This window comes from Mizuhopecten yessoensis, unplaced genomic scaffold, assembly GCF_002113885.1.
Source record: "Mizuhopecten yessoensis strain PY_sf001 unplaced genomic scaffold, ASM211388v2 scaffold4823, whole genome shotgun sequence".
Classification (NCBI taxonomy): Eukaryota; Metazoa; Mollusca; class Bivalvia; order Pectinida; family Pectinidae; genus Mizuhopecten; species Mizuhopecten yessoensis.
In genome coordinates this window covers 27,250-47,205 of record NW_018405739.1, presented here as the reverse complement: position 1 = coordinate 47,205, position 19,956 = coordinate 27,250, and the positions used below count along the sequence as shown (strand labels likewise).

Genomic DNA, 19,956 nt, shown 5'->3' with positions numbered 1-19,956 from the left:
AGTTTAATACATAAATTTGTTTACAAAAACAACAATTTTTGCCAGATGTGTTAACAGTTGATGATTCGGTGTTTATAATATTGTTATCGTGTTAAAAGATAAGCTTTATTATTTCTGTTTTAAATGTCTCACAAATTCAGAGAAAATATCTCACTATTTTTTACCAAATCTTACTTAAAAAATTCACTGACCTCACTATATTGCACCAAAAATTTATGGGATGTATGAGCAACTTAAAAAATAATTTGTTTTTGATGATCTGGTGTGTTCATGATATTGTTATTGTGTTAACGCCTTTGCTGACATTGTTTTCCTATTGGCCATCTTATTGGTTTGAACACAGAATTAGATTGCTATCTAAGGGTGGTAGGTAAATCTTGTACCCCGTTCCCGTACCGGGAATATAAAGATATTTTAATATCTCATTAACGCGATGGTTTATAATTTTTATAAAAATATAGGATAATTTCAAACATTATTTTCTAAATGTGACAATTACAAAAATGTTTATTTATTATCTAATAATTTAGAAATCGACGATAATGTGTTTTTCAAGGGGGTAAAACTAGAAATTTAAGGAAAAATAACATGTTATTTTCAGATATATAGAAGAAAATACCTTACTGTTGATAATTATGTAAGTTTCGTTGAAATAAACAACATATTTCACATGAAAATCTGACTTTGTTGTGATCGCGGGTGTTTTGTTTCCTCCCGTACCCGTACTAAGGGGACATAACTTCGTCAAGACTTGTGCTAAATATGCATAATATGTAAAAACCTGTGAAAAGTTTTAAAAAACAGTATTACCAAATGTGCAACAACAGAAAAACGGGGTTGACTGTGGGGTTTTTGCTATTGCTAACTTGGTAGAATTTTGTTTCAATGGGTTTAACGGGAGTGAAGAGTTAGAGTTTGACACCACTTGCATGAGGCAACATCTTGTAGAATGGATTTCCAATGGAATCTTTACTAAGTTTCCTAGGAAAAAAATGAGTAGGCATAGGCAAAAGAAAACTTCTTTATCATTTGATATTTTTATTGATTGCGAAGCAGATGGGTGTCACATCTCAAATGTATTTGATGATATGGTTTCTTGTGATGCTGGCTGTGACAGATGGTTTCATAATAGATGTGTAGAACTGCGTCTGCGTCGCAGAGCCTGGTAACATTCTAATAGAATGGCTAAGAGTTCTACTTGATAACAACAGCTTGACAGAGTTATGTCCCCTTAGTACGGGTACGGGAGTAAACAAAACACCCGCGATCACAACAAAGTCAGAATTTCATGTGAAATATGTTGTTTATTTCAACGAAACTTACATAATTATAAACAGTAAGGTATTTTCTTCTATATATCTGAAAATAACATGTTAATTTTCCCTAAATTTCTACTTATATGTGAAAAAACGTGATTTTCACGGTTGACTGCGTCGTACAAGTTTTACCCCCTTGAAAAACACATTATTGTCGATTTCTAAATTATTAGATAATAAATAAACATTTTTGTAATTGTCACATTTAGAAAATAATGTTTGAAATTATTCTATATTTTTATAGAAATTATAAACCATCGCGTTAATGAGATATTAAAATATCTTTATATTCCCGGTATGGGGTTTCAGTCCGGGTCCGGGAACGGGGTACAAGATTTACCTACCACCCTATCTAAGTCTGTGGTTTGAATTGATCAAATTTTAAGACATACAGTTGTGGGATCGCACAACGTTACACGATGTGCAATGTGCGCACGATGTGTGAACGGTGTGTGCACGATGGGCGAACGATAAAAAGCTGAACGATCATTGCTTGCGCACATATGTGCGCACGATGGACGGACGTTGTGCGATAACAATCGTGGTTGGTGTAAATTGAGGAATGCCTTAACAATTTATACGGTTTCGTGTTTAAACATATAAACTTGATGTTTACGTATGTTTCTATATTCTAGCAACATCTAAAAACTTATCTTTCTGTCTATATATTCTTATATTTAGGAATTGTGTTTTCTGTGTTTCTAAACAAACTTAATCGACACATGTTAAATAACAACACAATCCCGTATACAGGTAAACGTGACCACTTTGTACATGTACCTGGACCGTAGTTTTCCCCCCGCCTGGAGCATTTACGTAACTCGTCGGGTAAGGCCGGGGGTGTGAAAATCAGGTGAAGGGGAGCTATAGGCAAACGAATGCAAATAACAAATACCATTCATTACGGTCAAACGGTATCGCATATCAGCTCTGTGTGTCAGGCACTGGCCAGGTAAAACTCCGGACACTCATAAAATTGTTATTTACCTGTTCTGTTATCTTGGAGCCAAACCCATTCTTGACAGCCTAACGATCGCTGTAATACTGTGTAACACGCATTGTGAAATTGTATAATCTTGATTATTGTGATGAGAAATTACAGATATATACACAGTGTACACTATCGCATACAAGCCACCTGTATTTTTGTCATTCCGTAATTTTGATCTACAAATGATACCAAATCGCACAGTTGTGCGGAGAGAAGCGGTCCCACAACTGTATAATAGCAGACACAAACAATTTTTTTATTTACCCACAAGGGTTAAAAAAAACTTGACATCAGATGCTATATTCTAACATTATGCATGTTACTGAACACAACAATACACAATGCTATCAAAATATGGGAAATATCTACTGAAACAAGATAAACATATTTAAACTCTGTGTAATACAGTAGGTTTTAAGTCCAGTGAAGCTCTGCACAACACTCTGTAATGGACAGCTTCTTTTACAAACTAAGGAAGATGTAGATGAACAACATTTAAAATTCAAACAAACTTATTAATACACTTAGTTTTACATTTTTTTCGTCATTTCTTTGATTTAATCATTTCATATCTGAAATAATGACCGCTCCCCTCGACTTGCACTCCTCCAGAAAGTCAACTTTCATTCGCGAGTTTTGCCTAAATGAACACTTTTAACGAATATGTGTATTTGGGAAGGCTCTGTTTCATACAAAATCTGTATTTCATTATGCTTCCAATAAGATCAAACACAGTAAAGCCCTAAAATCCATTCCGTATCATAGTTCCTAAGCCGGATGTTGTCAAATGTCAAACATGGTCTGCAAAATAAACTTGATTTCACTTGTCGCCTTAACAAACAGGTTCATATTAACAGTCCGATTACGTTGCTATTTACTTATACGACTGGTGTATTATTTTTATAATACATCCTACCAATTTCTGCGACCTGTAAATTGATGTACACTTGCCTGAATGTTTTGTCAGATCCTTCAGTAGCCCGGTTTTAATCAACTTCGACTCTAATGCCCGCCATATTTCTTTTACGTGTGAGCATGCGCAGCGTATATAGTTGCCACAACAACAATGCGAACGCACCTGCTTTCGAAGGGAAATAAATTTGTGATATTATAGGGTGTGTGACTTTACTTGCATTTTATTCAAAAACTATAATGTTATATGGATCAAACTGAAAATGAGCAAAACATAATCAAATACTTGTTCTCTTAATTAAACGTCAAATAAATACAAAAAAAACACATTTTTTTGTATTTTAATTTACTGATGTATATATTTTTTTTTTTTGGGATCATAATTTGTTTCTTATCAAAAAAAGAATCAATTAAATAAGTAGTACAAGGCAACGATTTTTTTTCTTTTAAAAAAAAAAGTATCAATTGAATAGATATTACAAGACAAAAAAGTGTTTAGCACTGATAATAAGGGTGTACCTTCTCAGGAATTGACTCATATTTACATGAGTATTATTTAAAGGAGTGTTAAAGATGTTTATTTTTTTCGGCCGAACTTCCTATTATTTTCTTAAGTCAATGTACAGACGATTTGCGGAGGTTTTAAATATCCTCTTGCAGGGTCACGTGGATGAAGTTGTCTCCGAAACACATACCGTTTCAAAACCATTGAATGTATCATTGGTAGAAGTTTAAAATGAGTATAGATCTAATTTTAAAAAGAGTCATTGGTTGACGCAACTGGATAACACACTTGTCTGTCCGTCTGTCTGTCTGTCCGACGTCATGAGAGTGGATTGCTGGTCTGTCTCTTTGTTTTCACATTCTAACTAGAATTTGATATTATGTTACATCTAGCCATCTTACATTGTATATATAATATTGTTTTACATAGGGAAAGGGCGTCGATAATGTTCATGTAACTTGTCCTATCCCTTTGCTGTATGTATACTTATGGCAATACAATATGTTTAAACTGAACACACTTGCCTTTCACGAAGGCGGCCGTGGTTCGATTCCCCAATCGGACGTGAACAGTTATAGGGTTCTCCAGGTACTTCCATTTCTTCCCACATTAAGACCCCTACCCCGCGCTTACATCCAGGCGAATAAGTGTGATTAATAGAAGTTTAAATAATTTGTTTCACAATTGTTCATAAAAAAGTGATTGATAGGGCTTAGCCTAGTATCCAGTAAGTTTTTTAAAGGAGAAAGTAAGTATTTCGCACCGTACCTTTGATTTCAGGAATACGTTTGTACGTGTAACTATTGGTATGAGAATGGTGGTTGGGTCTGGTGTATACTTTTGTTTGTATGTAACTATTAACGAAAGCAGCAAGCATATTCCAAAGTGTAAATTTTTATTGTTATCCAGGGGCGTTTCTAGGATTTTTGAAAAAGGGGCGTAGAATAAAATCTTTAGCCGAGCGGAGCGAGGCAAAAAAAGTTTGGACCTTTTTTTTGCTAAAAAACATAAAATAATTGTGAAATGCACTAATGTAACGGTTCCTGACTTGGAGCATGTATATTTTATAGTTAAAGTGTCAGTGTGTTTATGTGTTTAGTTAATGAATATGATAAATTGCCATATTCAATACAATNTCGGACCATCTAAATTGTTAAAAAAAAAAATCAAAAAATCGGGCCTTGAAGCTACGCTTCCCGCAGCTAGGAAAGGGACATGCAAGTGATGTTGAATCGATTCAGCTCAATTGTATAGTTGCCTACGTTTATTGGATTGTAATTTGTTCTATATTTCCTAAAAGAGGAGTTAGGTCAGGAAGAATGGAGGTACTGATCCATTATATATTTTGTAGACGAGATGAAGGTTTGTACGGGTTTGTATATGAGCCAAGGCCTCCCACTTGGTTTATGTATACAATACTTTTCTACTAGCACATCAGGGTAAGTCTGTCTTAAGACACTTCTCTAGCAATCATATAGCACATCAGGGCAAGTCTGTCTAAAGACACTTCTCTAGCAATCAAAGAAGGACGAAATGATGCAATGTAATACAGTGTTGGCTTACTATATATCTGTATGTGTTACGTTCATCTGTGAACACCCATACCGAACTTCACATACGTAATTGTATATTTTGTTTAGAATTAGGATGAAAGAACCACATACTTAGTACTTTATTATAGTATATAAAATCTTATTCTTTGAAACAGGGATTTTTTCATCATGAAAAAAAAGTATAGCCCAAACAGACCAGAGGTAGTATCTTGTTTTCTATCCGCGACAAGAAGTCTGATTTCGACAAGAATAGTAGACATAGCACTAGTTTTACAACTAGATCAGCATTCCAACGACAAAACAACAAGTGTACTGTAATAACAACATTTATTTCAACATGATCAATCTATCATTTTTTATAATAGGACAATGTAGCTGTAAACTAAATAAGACAAATGTTAGATAGTTGGCATATATAGGGCAGCTAGTAACACATAGCAATGTGTAGGTTACCATACCGACCACATTCAGAATACAAGGACATTGGGACTACACACTGTTTACCTGTCACCGAGTACGCTCGGGGACTACCCACTGTTTACCTGTCACCGAGTACGCTCGGAAACACTCGAACTTCATCGGATAAACCACGATATATTTTTCTTTTTTCGGTCACTCCATTCATCTACTTTATAATGCACACACATATTGACAAAATACATAATACCGATACTAGAAATCAAATACATTCTTCGTGTGGTTAAAAAAGATCCCAAAAACGACAATGGACGTCAAAAGGTATCCCCACATTATATTTCTAATAAAAATCAGCGTCATCCTTCTGTGGTTTCATCCAAACAAAAACGGTTACCAACAGTTACTCGCAGTCTAATTAAAATTTGACTTGTAATTCGGTTCCTCTACGATCCTCTGCGATACACTCCAATTGGGGTGTATCGCAGAGGATCGTAGAGGAACCGAATTACGAGTCTAATGTTTTTATTGCAGCAACACGATGACACGAATATTTCATGTTTTAAACATACACAGGAGAATCAAGATTGAGATAAAAGGGTTCAAATGACTGTAACAGATGGTAGTCGGCCAAACGCCTGCTGACCTTAGCTGCCGGATTTACAAATTCATCAAAATACATGTATCAGCTCCCAGTTCACCATAAAATGGCGGAGGCGTTGGTTAGCACAATACCGACCACCATTATAACTACAAAGACAATACGACAGACAGATACACTATACAATGTATGGCACGGGTTCTATAACTGCCCTTAATTAACGCAAACAAACCACACCAATGGAAACATGGTAATGATATTGCAATACAATCAACTTTTGTTCTGTTATTGATTGTGGTATATTTAGATTGCTAGAACGTTAAATAGGGATCCCCCCACCCCCCAGAAACCAGGGAACTGTATATATATGTGCATCAACCAAGCCCTTTAAAACACATTTGATAAAGTATGAACACACCCAGTTATCACGTTGAAAATAAAATAAAACGACTCTAAAAACACAGGAAAACTACCCAAATAACATAGGGCAGGTAAAACGTTCTTCGAAAATAAGGATAAGCAATTACTACCATAAGGATGAACACTAGCATTCATTATCTTATCTAACCAAAATGTTATTCATATCGGTCTTTGCGTTGATGAACATTCATCACAACACCTTATAAGCGTTCTTAAGGTTACATTTACAACTCCAATATTGAAATCGGTATATCACGTGGTCTCTACAACAGATTGGTCAGAGGGAATTGCGATATGACGTCACACATTCACAGTTACAGTGATTTCGTGCTACACACGCACCTCCTCACATACTTCATAACACGGCATTACATACTAGTAGTGACAGTAATTTACCTCAAACTGTAATAGTTTGTATCCTGATTTATCGACGAGTGATTTCTCCGTCAACTCTTAGGTACTATAATTGTTGCGAATTGTTATGAGTGTAACTGAAAAAAACCCCAAAACAACAACTACGGCCAGATCAGGGTTCGAGCCCGAGAACTCGGAACTGAGCTACCTAGTCACCGGCGATCGCCCAGCCCAGATCCGCAACATAAAGATAAAGCTGATGTTCATATGTCACTCCTGTGTTTCATTTTAGCCAAGTAAGAGACGAGGCGGACATATTATCCCCTGCCTTCAGGGTGTGACAAGGACATATCAACCCTCGGGATAAGATAAGTTTATGTAAAACTCGCGGCAAACCTCAGTTTTGAAAATTCAAGAATCTGATCCCGAGGGCTGACATTTCTTTGCCATACACATGAGGTAGAAAATATTCTATTTTACCGATTTTCACATTGCCCCAAGGTAAGGCGACAGACTGCAACCGCAGAAACGGAATCGAGACGTCATATGCAGCGAAAATAATTAAATGATATATAATTTTAAATGAAAAGTTGACGTATAAAGATGGTTAAACGTTCAATCCTCGGGATGAACATTTTGAAATCTTACCCATCAGGTTGAAATATACCTATCTTACACTTAACGCGAGGAAATATTCTATTTGTCGCTCTTTTTAAGAGACTTTATCTTTTGGATTCTCTCACATACACCGATTTACCGAGAAATGAGAATGGAGGATTTCCCACATTGGCCTTAAACCAGAAACACCTTAACCCAAACTGAAAATCTCTACTATAATATTACGTCATCTATAAAATGTAAACGATTCAACTGTTTTCCTTGTGATGTCACACTAATGGTTACCTCCGCTTCCGGGAAACGCAATGCAAAGGAAGAAAAATTAAGAAACGATGGACAGCACCACCGCTCTATAATACATCCCGAAAAGACCGACTATGTCACAAGATTTTCCAATTGCGCCTACATTTCATAGGTCAATTCTTCATGTGTGCAATTAAGTTTATTAACAATATCGAAGTATAAACACTTAACATATATTGTGTGAGGGAGGTTGAACCCACACTAGTAGTAGTTACACATTAGTAGTAGTTAACGTTATCTTACTGGTTATGGTTGTTTAACAACTTTCAATTTCAAATGTTATTATATGTTATCACTTACAAGTTGTAATACTACAATGTGTACATGTAATAAGATGTTGTCATACGCTCATTGTAATGATAGCTATTGAATTAACCCGTTTAATTGTAATACTGTTAGCATATGGTCACAACATATTGGTTGTAACATTATGTCACATGCCAACTATCTGTCACATTAAAACTATAACATGTTGTTACACACAAGTCACACGCATTAGAAATTAGTTTGTCACACAATATTTGTGACCTACATCGTGACACACGCTAGTTATAAAAATGTCAAAAAATACTAACAAGTTTTGTCACAACTTATCATACAGTAGTTGTCATACCGTGGCACAAACTAATAAGTTGTAACAATTTACCACTGCTAGCGAGTTGTACGGCACTTGTCGTTACAAGTTGTCATACATTAGATGCTACATTGTGGCACAAACTAGTAATTTGTAACAATTTACCACTGCTAGCGAGTTGTACGGCACTTCTCGTTACAAGTTGTCATACATTAGATGCTACATTGTGGCACAAACTAGTAATTTGCAACATGTTGTCGCATATTACCAACAAATTATAAGACACCAGATATAACAAATTGTAATACATAACAGTTGTCACAACGTGGCATAAGCTAGTGAGGTTATAACACAAGACTAAGCTACTAACTCGCTGCAAGACACGTTTTGTTACAAGTTGTAATTCAGTAGTTGCAAACAAGTTGTCAATGTACTGGTTGCGACAAGTCGTCATACAAACATATATTGATAACAACCTGCCACACACTATCACGTTGTCACACGTTATAACATGTTACATAAAGTCACTGCGCTAGGCCGTCGTACATACCAGCTGCCATGTCTTACTTGTAGCCTGCTGTCACAAACTGATTGATGTCACACGCATCATATGTTCTACAAGTCTAGAAATCCAGATCCATCGGTGTTGCTTCGGCAACACGTCGCTTTCTGATCGCCTCCAAATCTTTTTCTTGCTTTTTTAAGAGTTCTTTCAAAGAACTTATTCTCTCCTCTTTTGACAAAACTTTCTGGATCTTTGGTGGCACAATTTTCTCGGCTGTGAGATCTGGAGCTGTGGTTTCTTTAGATTTCAGTTCGTGCGATGTCCGTTTTGGCGGTTCAGTATCCATTCGTTCTAGTTTCGGCGGTTCGTCAGAGTATCCCCTGTCCATGCGCTCTTGCTTTACAATCACAGGTGGCTGACTACCTGCCTCGCTTTCGTCTCCATATCCATTGGTGATTGGCTCCGGTTTGACTTTAACCTGCGTTGTGGTTGGAACTTGTGCTGGCTTTGTTGTAGTTGGAATTACACTGGTACAGACACTAGATGCGGCTGTGCTAGAAGACGTTGTAGAAACACGAGTATAAACACGAGGAAGAACTATCTTATTTGGCCGCGAAGTACTATTTGCGGGAGAACTTTTATTAACAGTATAGGAAGCCAAATTGATTTTTTCTTCATTTATGATGAACGCTTTTGGCTGGCTACCTGCATTTATGCAAGGAATCAACACGGTTTTGCCATCAACTCGTATGAGATAGAATTTTTCTGTGTTTGGAAGCTTTTTAGCCACTGGCACAGCTTGGGATGTGGTTGGCTTTACTCTTTCTGACGTGTCATCTTTTACTGGCAAAGACAAATTGCTGGGTGTTATTTGCTTTCCTTCTTTTTTCCCATTCGTTGTACTATCGTTCTCTATGATCTTCATTGCTTTGTGTCCAGCTGTGCCTAATGAAGCATTTAAAATATCACGTGATCGTTTAATATTAATGCCATCAGAATTGATGCTGGAACCAGGCAATTTATTTTCACTGGTCATGGGCGCTTTTCTTTTTTTAACTTCCACCTTGCCAGGAACCAGTGCCGTAAGGTTCGCCTCCACCTGCTTGAAACCATCTTTCTTTTTCTGTATAGCCAGACGAATATTTGACTTCTTGGAAACAAACCTCTGTCGGCATGTCCTGGAACACCTTGTATTTATGCCTTTCATTGTCCCTCCATGCATGCGAAGAGTTTCTAAAACTACATAGCAAGGCGAGAAAATTTTTGATTCTGTTATCGCTTCATCTGGGAGAATGACTCCATTGAAGTTTGACAGATGGTCAAACTCCCTCAATATCTGAGTCATAGATGGCTCCGAACTGGTCGGGCTTCTCTCTGGATTGAAGCCTTGTTTTCTGGATTCGTCACTAGAATTAAAATTTGCTTCATTACGGAACGAACTGTCTACTTTTAAGAGATCCATGTTTGAAGCCGTACTACTCGTATTGCTGCTTAATTCCATGTTCAACGACGCACTTTTCCTCGTGTTTGACAGATCTTCGGTACTGTTCAAGCTGTTTTTCTCCCCGGAAACACCACATTCAGCACCGTAGACTGACTCAGGTTTGGAAGTATGGTCTCCAGCTGATAACGAGAAAACTGAATCTATGCGGATAGGCAAGTCGTCAGAACGAGGCATTTTTAAAATAGGATGAACTGTGCTGTTTAACTTAGCAGTGCCTGTGTCTTTCTCAGCCCCTCGCCACAGATTCAAATCTGGTTTTGAGTCATTTTTCACATCCTTGTCACCATTCACGGTCCTGCAAACACGAGTATATCCGTGATCTGATGTGGTCAATAAAGATATCATTGACGGGTAAGTAGTCTTTTTTGTATTATTTGATGGGACAATGGACACTAGATTTCCCATAACAGAGTTATCGCGTTTTAGTTTTGCTGCTAGAGACGCGGATACTATGATTTTGGGTTTGGCCGGTGTCTGATGTACTTCGTTCAGATACCTAGGTTGGTCATTTGCGCTTCTTCTTTCACTGTGACCGGTTACACGGTCACTTATAACAGATGTTACGACACGGGGAGAGGTTGTTGACTCAGTGCTTCCTGCACACGTAATGACAGTTTTGACAGGTGGTGTCAATAATGAAGACAAGCAAACGTTCAAATTTGAATCAGTGGGATATGATAAGGTACCTGATATATTATTTGCGTTTGCAGTCTGAGGTAAAAGAGTTCGATGTGGTGTACTTTTAACTTTTATATTATTTGATACAGTAGAGCTGATTTCTGTAGTTGCCATTTTTGTAGCGACAGAGGAAGATATGTTGCAAGACGTGGATATATATGATGACGTTCCTGTCGACAAGGATACAGTCGAATTTCCGGAATTCGCTCTTTGCAGTAATGGGCTATCTTTGGACACAGGTATCCTGACAACCGTAAACTTCTTGGAATTAATATTTAGGCTTTGTTCACCAATTTGTGTATGCTTGTATTCTTTTGGTTTCACTTCTAGCACTGAAGGAAGTCCATGGTGGTGAGCAGGAAGTGATCCTGTGCTAACGGCATCCACGGGCGATGGTTTAGTTGTCGTGGCATCTGCTATTGGGGTTACTTTACAACCCTGTTCTACAAATGGATCGGGTAATCCATTCGGCTTGAGGCTGCGTGCTGCATTATGACTGAAAAGCAACATAGGTGTTGCACCACTCAAACTTGTTACATGTGTCATATCAGACACTTTGGGGTGCGTCACAAGAGGTCGTATCGTGGTTATCGTATTCTCAGCACAGACCGCTGTTGTTTTGCATGAGGTTGCTGAACAGCTAGTACTTGCGTTATATGTCAATCCTTGGTCATTGGAAAGTTCTTGTGGTTTGTTTGAATTTAAAACAGGATTGTCATCAACTGACTCAAGAACAGGTGTGATGATCTTTCCATCCTGAACAGACGTTGCTACACCAGTGACCTCAGAGTTGGATCTTGTTAATGCTGAGTATGTTGTTGTAGTCAGTTCCGAACTGTGCCTAGCAGTGGAAAGTCCTGGTACCTGAGCAACACGCAGGGTGCTTTCTTGAGATGATGTCAAAACTTTAACCGCGTTTACAGAATGTGTTGCCCGAACATTTCTCATGGTCTTCATAAAGGAAATGATGGAATTGTTTGACGGAATTTTAGTCCCTGGTACAGACGGCATGCCAAGGAGAGTCGCCGCTTGTTGTGCAGTTAACAACAGAGGGCTGTTTGTTACTGGTGTTTGTTGAAAGATGGATACATTGGTGATCATTGACGGTTTCGGGGCGATCATCACTGGGGTTAACGGTGCTTGTTGTAATGATGACGAAACAGCGACCAATGGGGCTTGTACAAATGTAGGTGAATAGGTAGTCGTCGTTTGGCTCCTCAGTTCTGGAAATAATGGAAGTGATTGTGATGATGTGGGAACAGACGTCGTTGCGTTTGGTAGAAAGTTGAGGGCAGATGTACTTGATGTTTGGTTTGTGTTGATTATCACCGGAACTAATGGGACCTGTTGTGATGACACACTGTTGGGTGTAGTGGTAATCGTCGTTTGACACGAGGTCACCATGGCGGCTAATGTTGATGGTTGAGATGACGTTGTTTTCATCAATATGTTTGGCTTATGATGGTATGTTGTCACCGCTGGTGTCTTGGAGGTTTGTGTCATCGTGGGCTGTAAAGGAGCAGCGTTTAATGCTGCTAACAGTGGCTGTTCACCACCTGTTCTCATTGGTAACACTGGAATACTGCCAGAGGAAAGAATGATGACCGACTGTGAAATGGGTAAACTAGGCATACTTAATAAGGGCGAAACTGGAATGGTATTTACGGACGGTTCGGTCGTTAAATTATTACCGACAATACCGCTAGCACCTAATGTCACATTTGGTGCAGATTGTACAACTGATGGCATAAAATTGGTATTGTTGTCACGTTCTTTTTGGCTCGTTCGGGATTCACATTCAGGAGATTGCTTCACATTTGTACTTGCGCCAGTCAGTATATACGAACTAACTGAAGAGGTTGGTATGTTGGTTACCGTACTCATGGCTGCAAGTGAATTGGATGCGGTTGTTGAGTTTTCTACACTTTTGGATGCTATTTCATCAGGCGCAATTGACTCTGATGAAATATGATTTGCGATGTTCTTTAGCACGTTCGACATTAATTGTGATCCCGACTTCTCGTGCAAAGTTTCCGAAGAATTGGAAAAGGTCTCAGATGCTGGAGAGCTCGAAGCATTATTGGATGAGAAGACATCACCGATTGTTTTCAGTTTTTGATTTTCCTGTGGCATTACCAGAAAAAACTTTCCTTTATTCACTCCATCGGACGGAACCATAAAAATGTTCGATGTGCCATCTGCATTTTTCTGCGTTACCAATTTGTGCGATTCACTTGGGTATGACGATACGACCTTGTCATCTCCTTGAATGAGGAGTTTCCCATCTTTACCAATCAATAATTTTCCCGACCCACTGAAAAGATAAAAAAGTTACGTTAAGTACTATATAAAAACTATTTACAGACAGCATTAACAGTCAACATAACTGTTAGGACATATCATATGAAGGTATGGGACATATGGAATTTTGGTCTTAAAAGAACTTTCTATCCCAAATTCTTCACTCGATGGTTTTCCACATTTGCACATATCTCTTATCCGAACACTTGGTAAAACATGAATCGACAATGAAAGTGCAACACTGTTGATAGAGCTACACCATATTAGATACACATAAACAAAATATTCGAAAGACCGGCTGACAAAGCATTATAAAAGCTGCCCCCTCATATTGAGAGTATGTCAGATAGGTTTGGGCAATATTACCGTTATACCGGTTACTGGGATATTTTTCTCGGTGTTAATATGCATTATCAGGGAAAATTCTGGAATTTGAGAGCATTGGGCAATTTCAGCAATGTTTAGTCAATGTCAAAATTACGAGGGGCCATTCTATATAAATTTCAGTTAAAGGGGTCAATGCCCCCTCCAGCAACAACCCTGGGAAGGACATTGGTAATGGTGTCAACATAAATTAACGAAACGCAACAAATGACGCTTACTGACAGTAAATAGCACTGCTGCTCGTTACGTTTGTTGGTATGAATCGAGAACATCAATATGTAGATATAATACCGTTAGCAACATTATCAAAATGGCGGCGCTTGAAAACCGGTACACTTCGCTTCGTCTGATAAAGGTGTAAAACACCATGAAATAAGACAATAATAAGGTTTGACATGATTTGTTCCTGATATGTTTGCTTTCAAATACAGTGAACTTTTAGTGTGCAAAGAACGGTGCAATTGCAATTATTCAACAGAGTAAATACTTTCACTTAACCCTTCCTACGGGAAGAAAACTTTGATTGTTACAATCTTGCCATCTCTTCATTCATTCACCGTTAATAAGCATGATATCATTTATTCCTAACCCCCAAAAATATTGTTAATAACTGTAATAGTCTATTCAATTATTGTCGCGGTAATTTAAAGAAATTTATCAAAAGGATCCCATTTGTTTTGGAATACGATCAGCGACTTATTGATACGAGGGGATTCCCAAGACATTACAATTGTAGGCCTATAGCGTTCCGTCAACAACGCATTTACGTCAAGCCAACAGAGTATTAAGGAAAACGACAAACGGGTAGGAGAAAAAGAATCATCTATGCTCTTAGGAGTGAAATCAACCCTTCGGGTATTATCCTTAAGTAGCCACATTCTCGATAAGTCTCATGTTTTAGCAACTTAAAAATCCCCCACCTTTCAGGTTGAGATCCCTAATCTTGCCCCTAAATGATTCCATTATTCCGCTACGAATGTTCCGTATACGTGTATTATTCATGATAGTAGAGATGGGAGAAATATAACTTGTTCACCATAATTGTATTAATATCAATATCTGTTATAAATGTTACCTGTTTATTACCAACATTTCCATTATTTCTTATGTTTTAAGTGTGTCTTCATACAATATTTGATTTTATGTTGAAACGTTCTCTATTGCATGAAAAATTATTTCTACAATTGACAGGACCATAACGCTTTAACAGATAACTGCAGACAAACTTTATCAATATGCCCTATTACTTATCAGTCTATATGCGGTTTGCGTCCTTAGTCAAATGGATATTGTCATGCTTTTTAATTTTGTGATAAAGCGGAACACTAATATAACACTGACCTCTAATACGGACCTGTAACAATGCCCTCTAACATTGACCTCTAACAATGTCCTGTAACATTGACCTCTAACAATGCTCTCTAACATTGACCTCTAACAATGCCCTCTAACAATGTCCTCTAACATTGACCTCTAACATTGACCTCTAACAATGCCCTCTAACACTGACCTCTAACATTGACCTCTAACAATGCCCTCTAACAATGCCATCTAACAATGCCATCTAACAATGCCCTCTAACACTGACCTCTAACAATGCCCTCGAGGCTATGAAGTACATGAACACATTTTAAGACGAGTTTCTGTGGAATTCCATGCTTGGGAGCAGTAGCCTCACTATTTCCTTTTGATATGATTGAAGCAACAACCGGACCATGCTATTTATTTACCAATAAACAGTACAGACTATATACATGTATACAGATGTATGCAAACAGACCAATTTCTACAAATCATATTCTATTTGTAAATTCTGTAATATAACCAGATCGACCTCATAAATTAAAAAAATCAATTTAATTACTTTTAAATAATTATTCTGAAACTTTAGTTTGTCTACATTAATTTTTTTATGAGACTTTCTTGGTAGTATTGGTGGCGTATTGTTTCTGTTACTTGACAACAACAATAGATTGATTTTCGTCAAAAGTGAACGTTTGCCAAAAGCTAGCAGGGACGTTATCGTCAATAAATAGTAAACAATCTTTCAAGCTTCGTTCGAATATTATTTAAAATAAACAAATCTGAAGATATGAATGCTATCTTCCAATTTGCTTCGGTGTTGACAATTTATTTTCCTATATAAATATTATCATCTCATGTTATATCTATGTTGACATGTTGACCATAGTCCACCAAGTAGCTAACAGATAACAAGCATATTTCTCCTGACCTCCCCTTGTCTCAAACATTTATGTACCTCCCCTTGTCTCAAACATTTACTTACATCATTGGTTTGTCCATCTATAGTTCTATCTCCAAGGTTCCAAAAGCTTGCCCTGAAACTGAATTGAAATACAGAAAATAAATTATTTTCTGAATTAATTATCACTATTTATAGTATCTCTCTGTTTATAAATACAGTTATTAAGTATTGTAGTCCTTCTGGATTTGTCTGTTGGAACCGTGAAGTGTGGACACTTTCCCTCTTTCCGTTACAGAACGTACGAGATAAGCCGTTGGTATTCAGTGATTTATTGTTTTATTATCAACAATATGCCTAAACATGGAAGTCGTTGAATGAGTTAACACATTTAACCGCCATGACCTTAAGATTAGGTCAAGGTGATTTATGTGAAAAAAAGATAAGACTTAATCCTATCACACTAGAGAAAATATTCATCAATCATCGTACTAAGCCTATTCATGTATTTCATTTCATGGTTTAAAGCATAGAACACATTTGATTCCTACGACCTTGAAATGTCATTCAATTAAACAATTTTTTTAGTCATTGCACCACAGCATGCTTCTGGTCAATAACGTCCCGACAGAACACTTGGTTATTTAGGCGTAGTCGTTTTAGAAGCATTATTTTCTTGTTCTAAAGCTTGCATTAAGATGAAAATGCACTCCTAAAAGAAAAGAAAATGATGAAAAAATACTAATATTTCTGTCTTAATACTGCTCTGTTAGAATCATTATTCGGTATATGTTTACTGCAACAATCTTTTCCAATTGCAAAAGCCACATGTCCCATTTCCAAAATATTGAAAAAAATCGCACAAGCGTTATTAAGTTCATATTTATATCTGTAACCCCCACATAAATTATGAGATACACTACGGAGTAAAGTAATTAATAAGAATAGGAAATCAGTTCAATATGTGACTCACCATAATCGTACAGTATACTAATGTAGTTGACCATAGACATTTCATTTATCCGGATTCCGATTTAACCCCCCCCCCCCTCCTCCAAAAGCACCAGGACACCTATGGAAGCACTCTCAATAAGTAGCACTAATTATATGGATAGAGTACTTTTTGTTTTTTTCTTTGTAATGGAGCGACTCATATTTTCCCATCAATGTTTTAATGCATAACAAAAAACAGGAAAAAAGCTCCTGCTTACTCTTCATGTGTTATTTTCTCAAATTATATTTTCAATCCTTTTGAGATATATCCTTCTAAAATTGAAATAATAATAACCGGAAACAAGCTTGCAAAAGTTGAAGAAGCGCAAGAACCCTGGGAGATTGCGAAAATATTCGTCAAATCTTATCTTTTTTCTCTCTTAACTTTTAATTTCCTTATGATAAAAAAAATCCTACAGTTACTATGTACACGGACTTAGATAACAAGTCCGTGCTATATATATATATACTGAATGTGTTTAAAAGTTAGTACAATTACTGCTACAGTGTCTATGTTTTAAAGTTCAAGTGGGACGATGAAAATAAAGTCAGAATCATGGTCCCAACGCTTAAATATGTTAAAAGAGTGTTTTGGTATTATGGTAACATAAACCAACGTTCCTGATAATTCTCTGCGAAAATTCAAATGCATTTTCAAATATTGCCTGCAAGTCTGGATATCACTAAAAAATATAGGGAACCAAGCCAAATTGACATCGTTCATTTAGATTTATCATTATTGTTCCTATTGCCTGAACGGTATACTGCAAATAACGACGTTGTCGAGATAACTAGGTATCATAGGAGTTTTCATTATTTACAACCCGCTTTGATTGTTTCTGAAAGTTATACTTTACTTATAAAAATATAATCAGGCAAATACATATTGAAATATCATAACAATGCGGACTTCAAACTTGTAAAAAAAGGGGGGGAGAGGAGGGGGGTCTCCACTGTTTTCAGAAATTAAGTTTGCTGAGAAATTGTAATATTAAATATAACTTATCAATTATCAGTTAATGATTTTTAAAATGCTATTTTAAACAAGTAGAAAAATAACTTCTCTTTAAAAAATCAATAATTTAATGATATTATTTTATTTTTATCACAAATTGTATCATTTACTTAATATCAACACGTAGCAATCATTTGTTCACTCAATACCAGAACCAATCTCCACGCAGAGTTACGGTCCTTGCACTCCCTTTAATATCTGCCAATGTCAAAAAGTAGTCCCGAATCACATGACCAAAAAATCATGTGATCCATCCCACAAAATGGCAGCCTCCGTAGAAAACAGGCCAAAGAAGTTGGAAAATATAGATTGTTTTGCGTGTTTTGCCAAGAATGTGCCAAGGATTCAATTCTAAGTTACAACATATATTAGATAAACTGGCGATGTCATGAAAAATTTATGAAAAATGTGTAGTGCAGTATATTTTCACGCCTTAATACTTGTTAAAAGTCGTTTCAAAAGTGATATAGCCAAGAAAATATTTTAAAAATAAAATAAGAAGTCGCTGAAGATGAAATAATCACGATTTGAGACCAAATTTGGTTTTACAAGAATCTTGTAAAATCTGAGACGTTGACATAGGTGTGCGTGATTGAAAAGGGACGACAACTCTGGGTAGAGATGTACCAGAACAATCAAGTGAAGTAACGCATATGCTAATGTATATCACATCCATGATTAACGCTAATAAACGTCAATGTGCTGATTTAATAAAGATTCAGCAAATATCTAGTTACAATGATGCTTACCTATATGGCTGAGTCCAATATGCATGCGTTGATGTGATACATTTGTATGACTGATCACCAACAATCGCGCGATAATACCTAAAAATGGCGTCTTTTCCTGCCGAGAAAGTGCGTGCGTCGATAGACCATCATTCTCATAGAAGTGTCGGTCATGCGCATTGAATCGACCTACGGAGTAAAACATCATGAGGACTAGGACTCTTTTATATTATTCATACCTGTATTATTCGTTTTACAAAAGTGTATCGTGTTCCAAATTAATTCAATACAATAAAACAACTCAAAATCATCTACAAAAATAAGCAGTTTCATTTTTTACATTTAGTTACCGTCTGAACGAGAGCTCAGTAGGTCAACGGAAGTTCATTATCAGGGAGTAATCATTGCATTCTGAGCGGCTGCCAGTCGAGCAGCGTACGGGTGACCACGCTCTGTACACATGTGTGACAAAGGCCTGCTTACAGTACATTTACAGTGGTGGGTTTGTGATCGCTGACCTGTAAATAAATGTTTATTATATTTAACTGATTTATAGACAGAATAACCCATTTGCTTGACAGGGTTGGCCAACAGAAAAAAACATATTACATATATCCGGATCTTAGGCCTACCGCTAACTATGTTAGAATATTGGTTATTTCCACGAAAATAGCTCCTAGATTTAGTTATATTCTTGATATATTGCAAAAGAAATCTTAGTAAAGGTTGCATGTGAAGCTTGGTCTTCTGGCATACTATACATATGGTATATTAACTACCAGTGTACCCCTGTAGTCGGAATCTAGGTCAAACACGGCCTCACTGTAAAAACGGCCCTAGTTGAAACGGCCCCACTTATTGAATCATGTTTAAATACAAATTGATTGAATTTAAAATAAACTTAGTATTCAATTTATTTCAAATCAGATTATTGTTACTTATGTTTAGTGAATGTCAGCCAAAAATTATAATGTAATTATAACAGGACGTATATATATGAACATTGATGTATATTTCAATGAATCGCTAAGTATAACGGTACGTATATATGTACATAACAATTATAATATAAGTATAACGGGTC

At 36.8% G+C, this 19,956-nt stretch overlaps 2 protein-coding genes across 4 annotated transcripts in view; both read right to left on the bottom strand.

Moving 5' to 3' along the window:
* Positions 1-3,341, bottom strand: part of LOC110449804 (epithelial cell-transforming sequence 2 oncogene-like) — a 48,705-nt gene extending 45,364 nt beyond the window's left edge. For all 3 annotated transcript variants that reach the window (XM_021496892.1, XM_021496893.1, XM_021496894.1), the window contains exon 1: positions 3,259-3,341. The gene's annotated coding sequence lies outside the window, so the exon portion shown is untranslated. The remainder of the gene's footprint in view (positions 1-3,258) is intronic.
* Positions 3,342-5,595: 2,254 nt separating this feature from the next.
* Positions 5,596-19,001, bottom strand: LOC110449803 (mucin-3A-like). The gene is made up of 3 exons (XM_021496891.1): positions 18,894-19,001; positions 16,221-16,278; positions 5,596-13,562 (listed from the first exon to the last, which is right to left on the bottom strand). Exons 2-3 carry the CDS (start codon positions 16,235-16,237, stop codon positions 9,185-9,187), a joined length of 4,395 nt encoding a protein of 1,464 aa, XP_021352566.1. The 5' UTR covers positions 16,238-16,278; positions 18,894-19,001; the 3' UTR covers positions 5,596-9,184.
* Between the last annotated feature and the right edge of the window lie 955 nt (positions 19,002-19,956).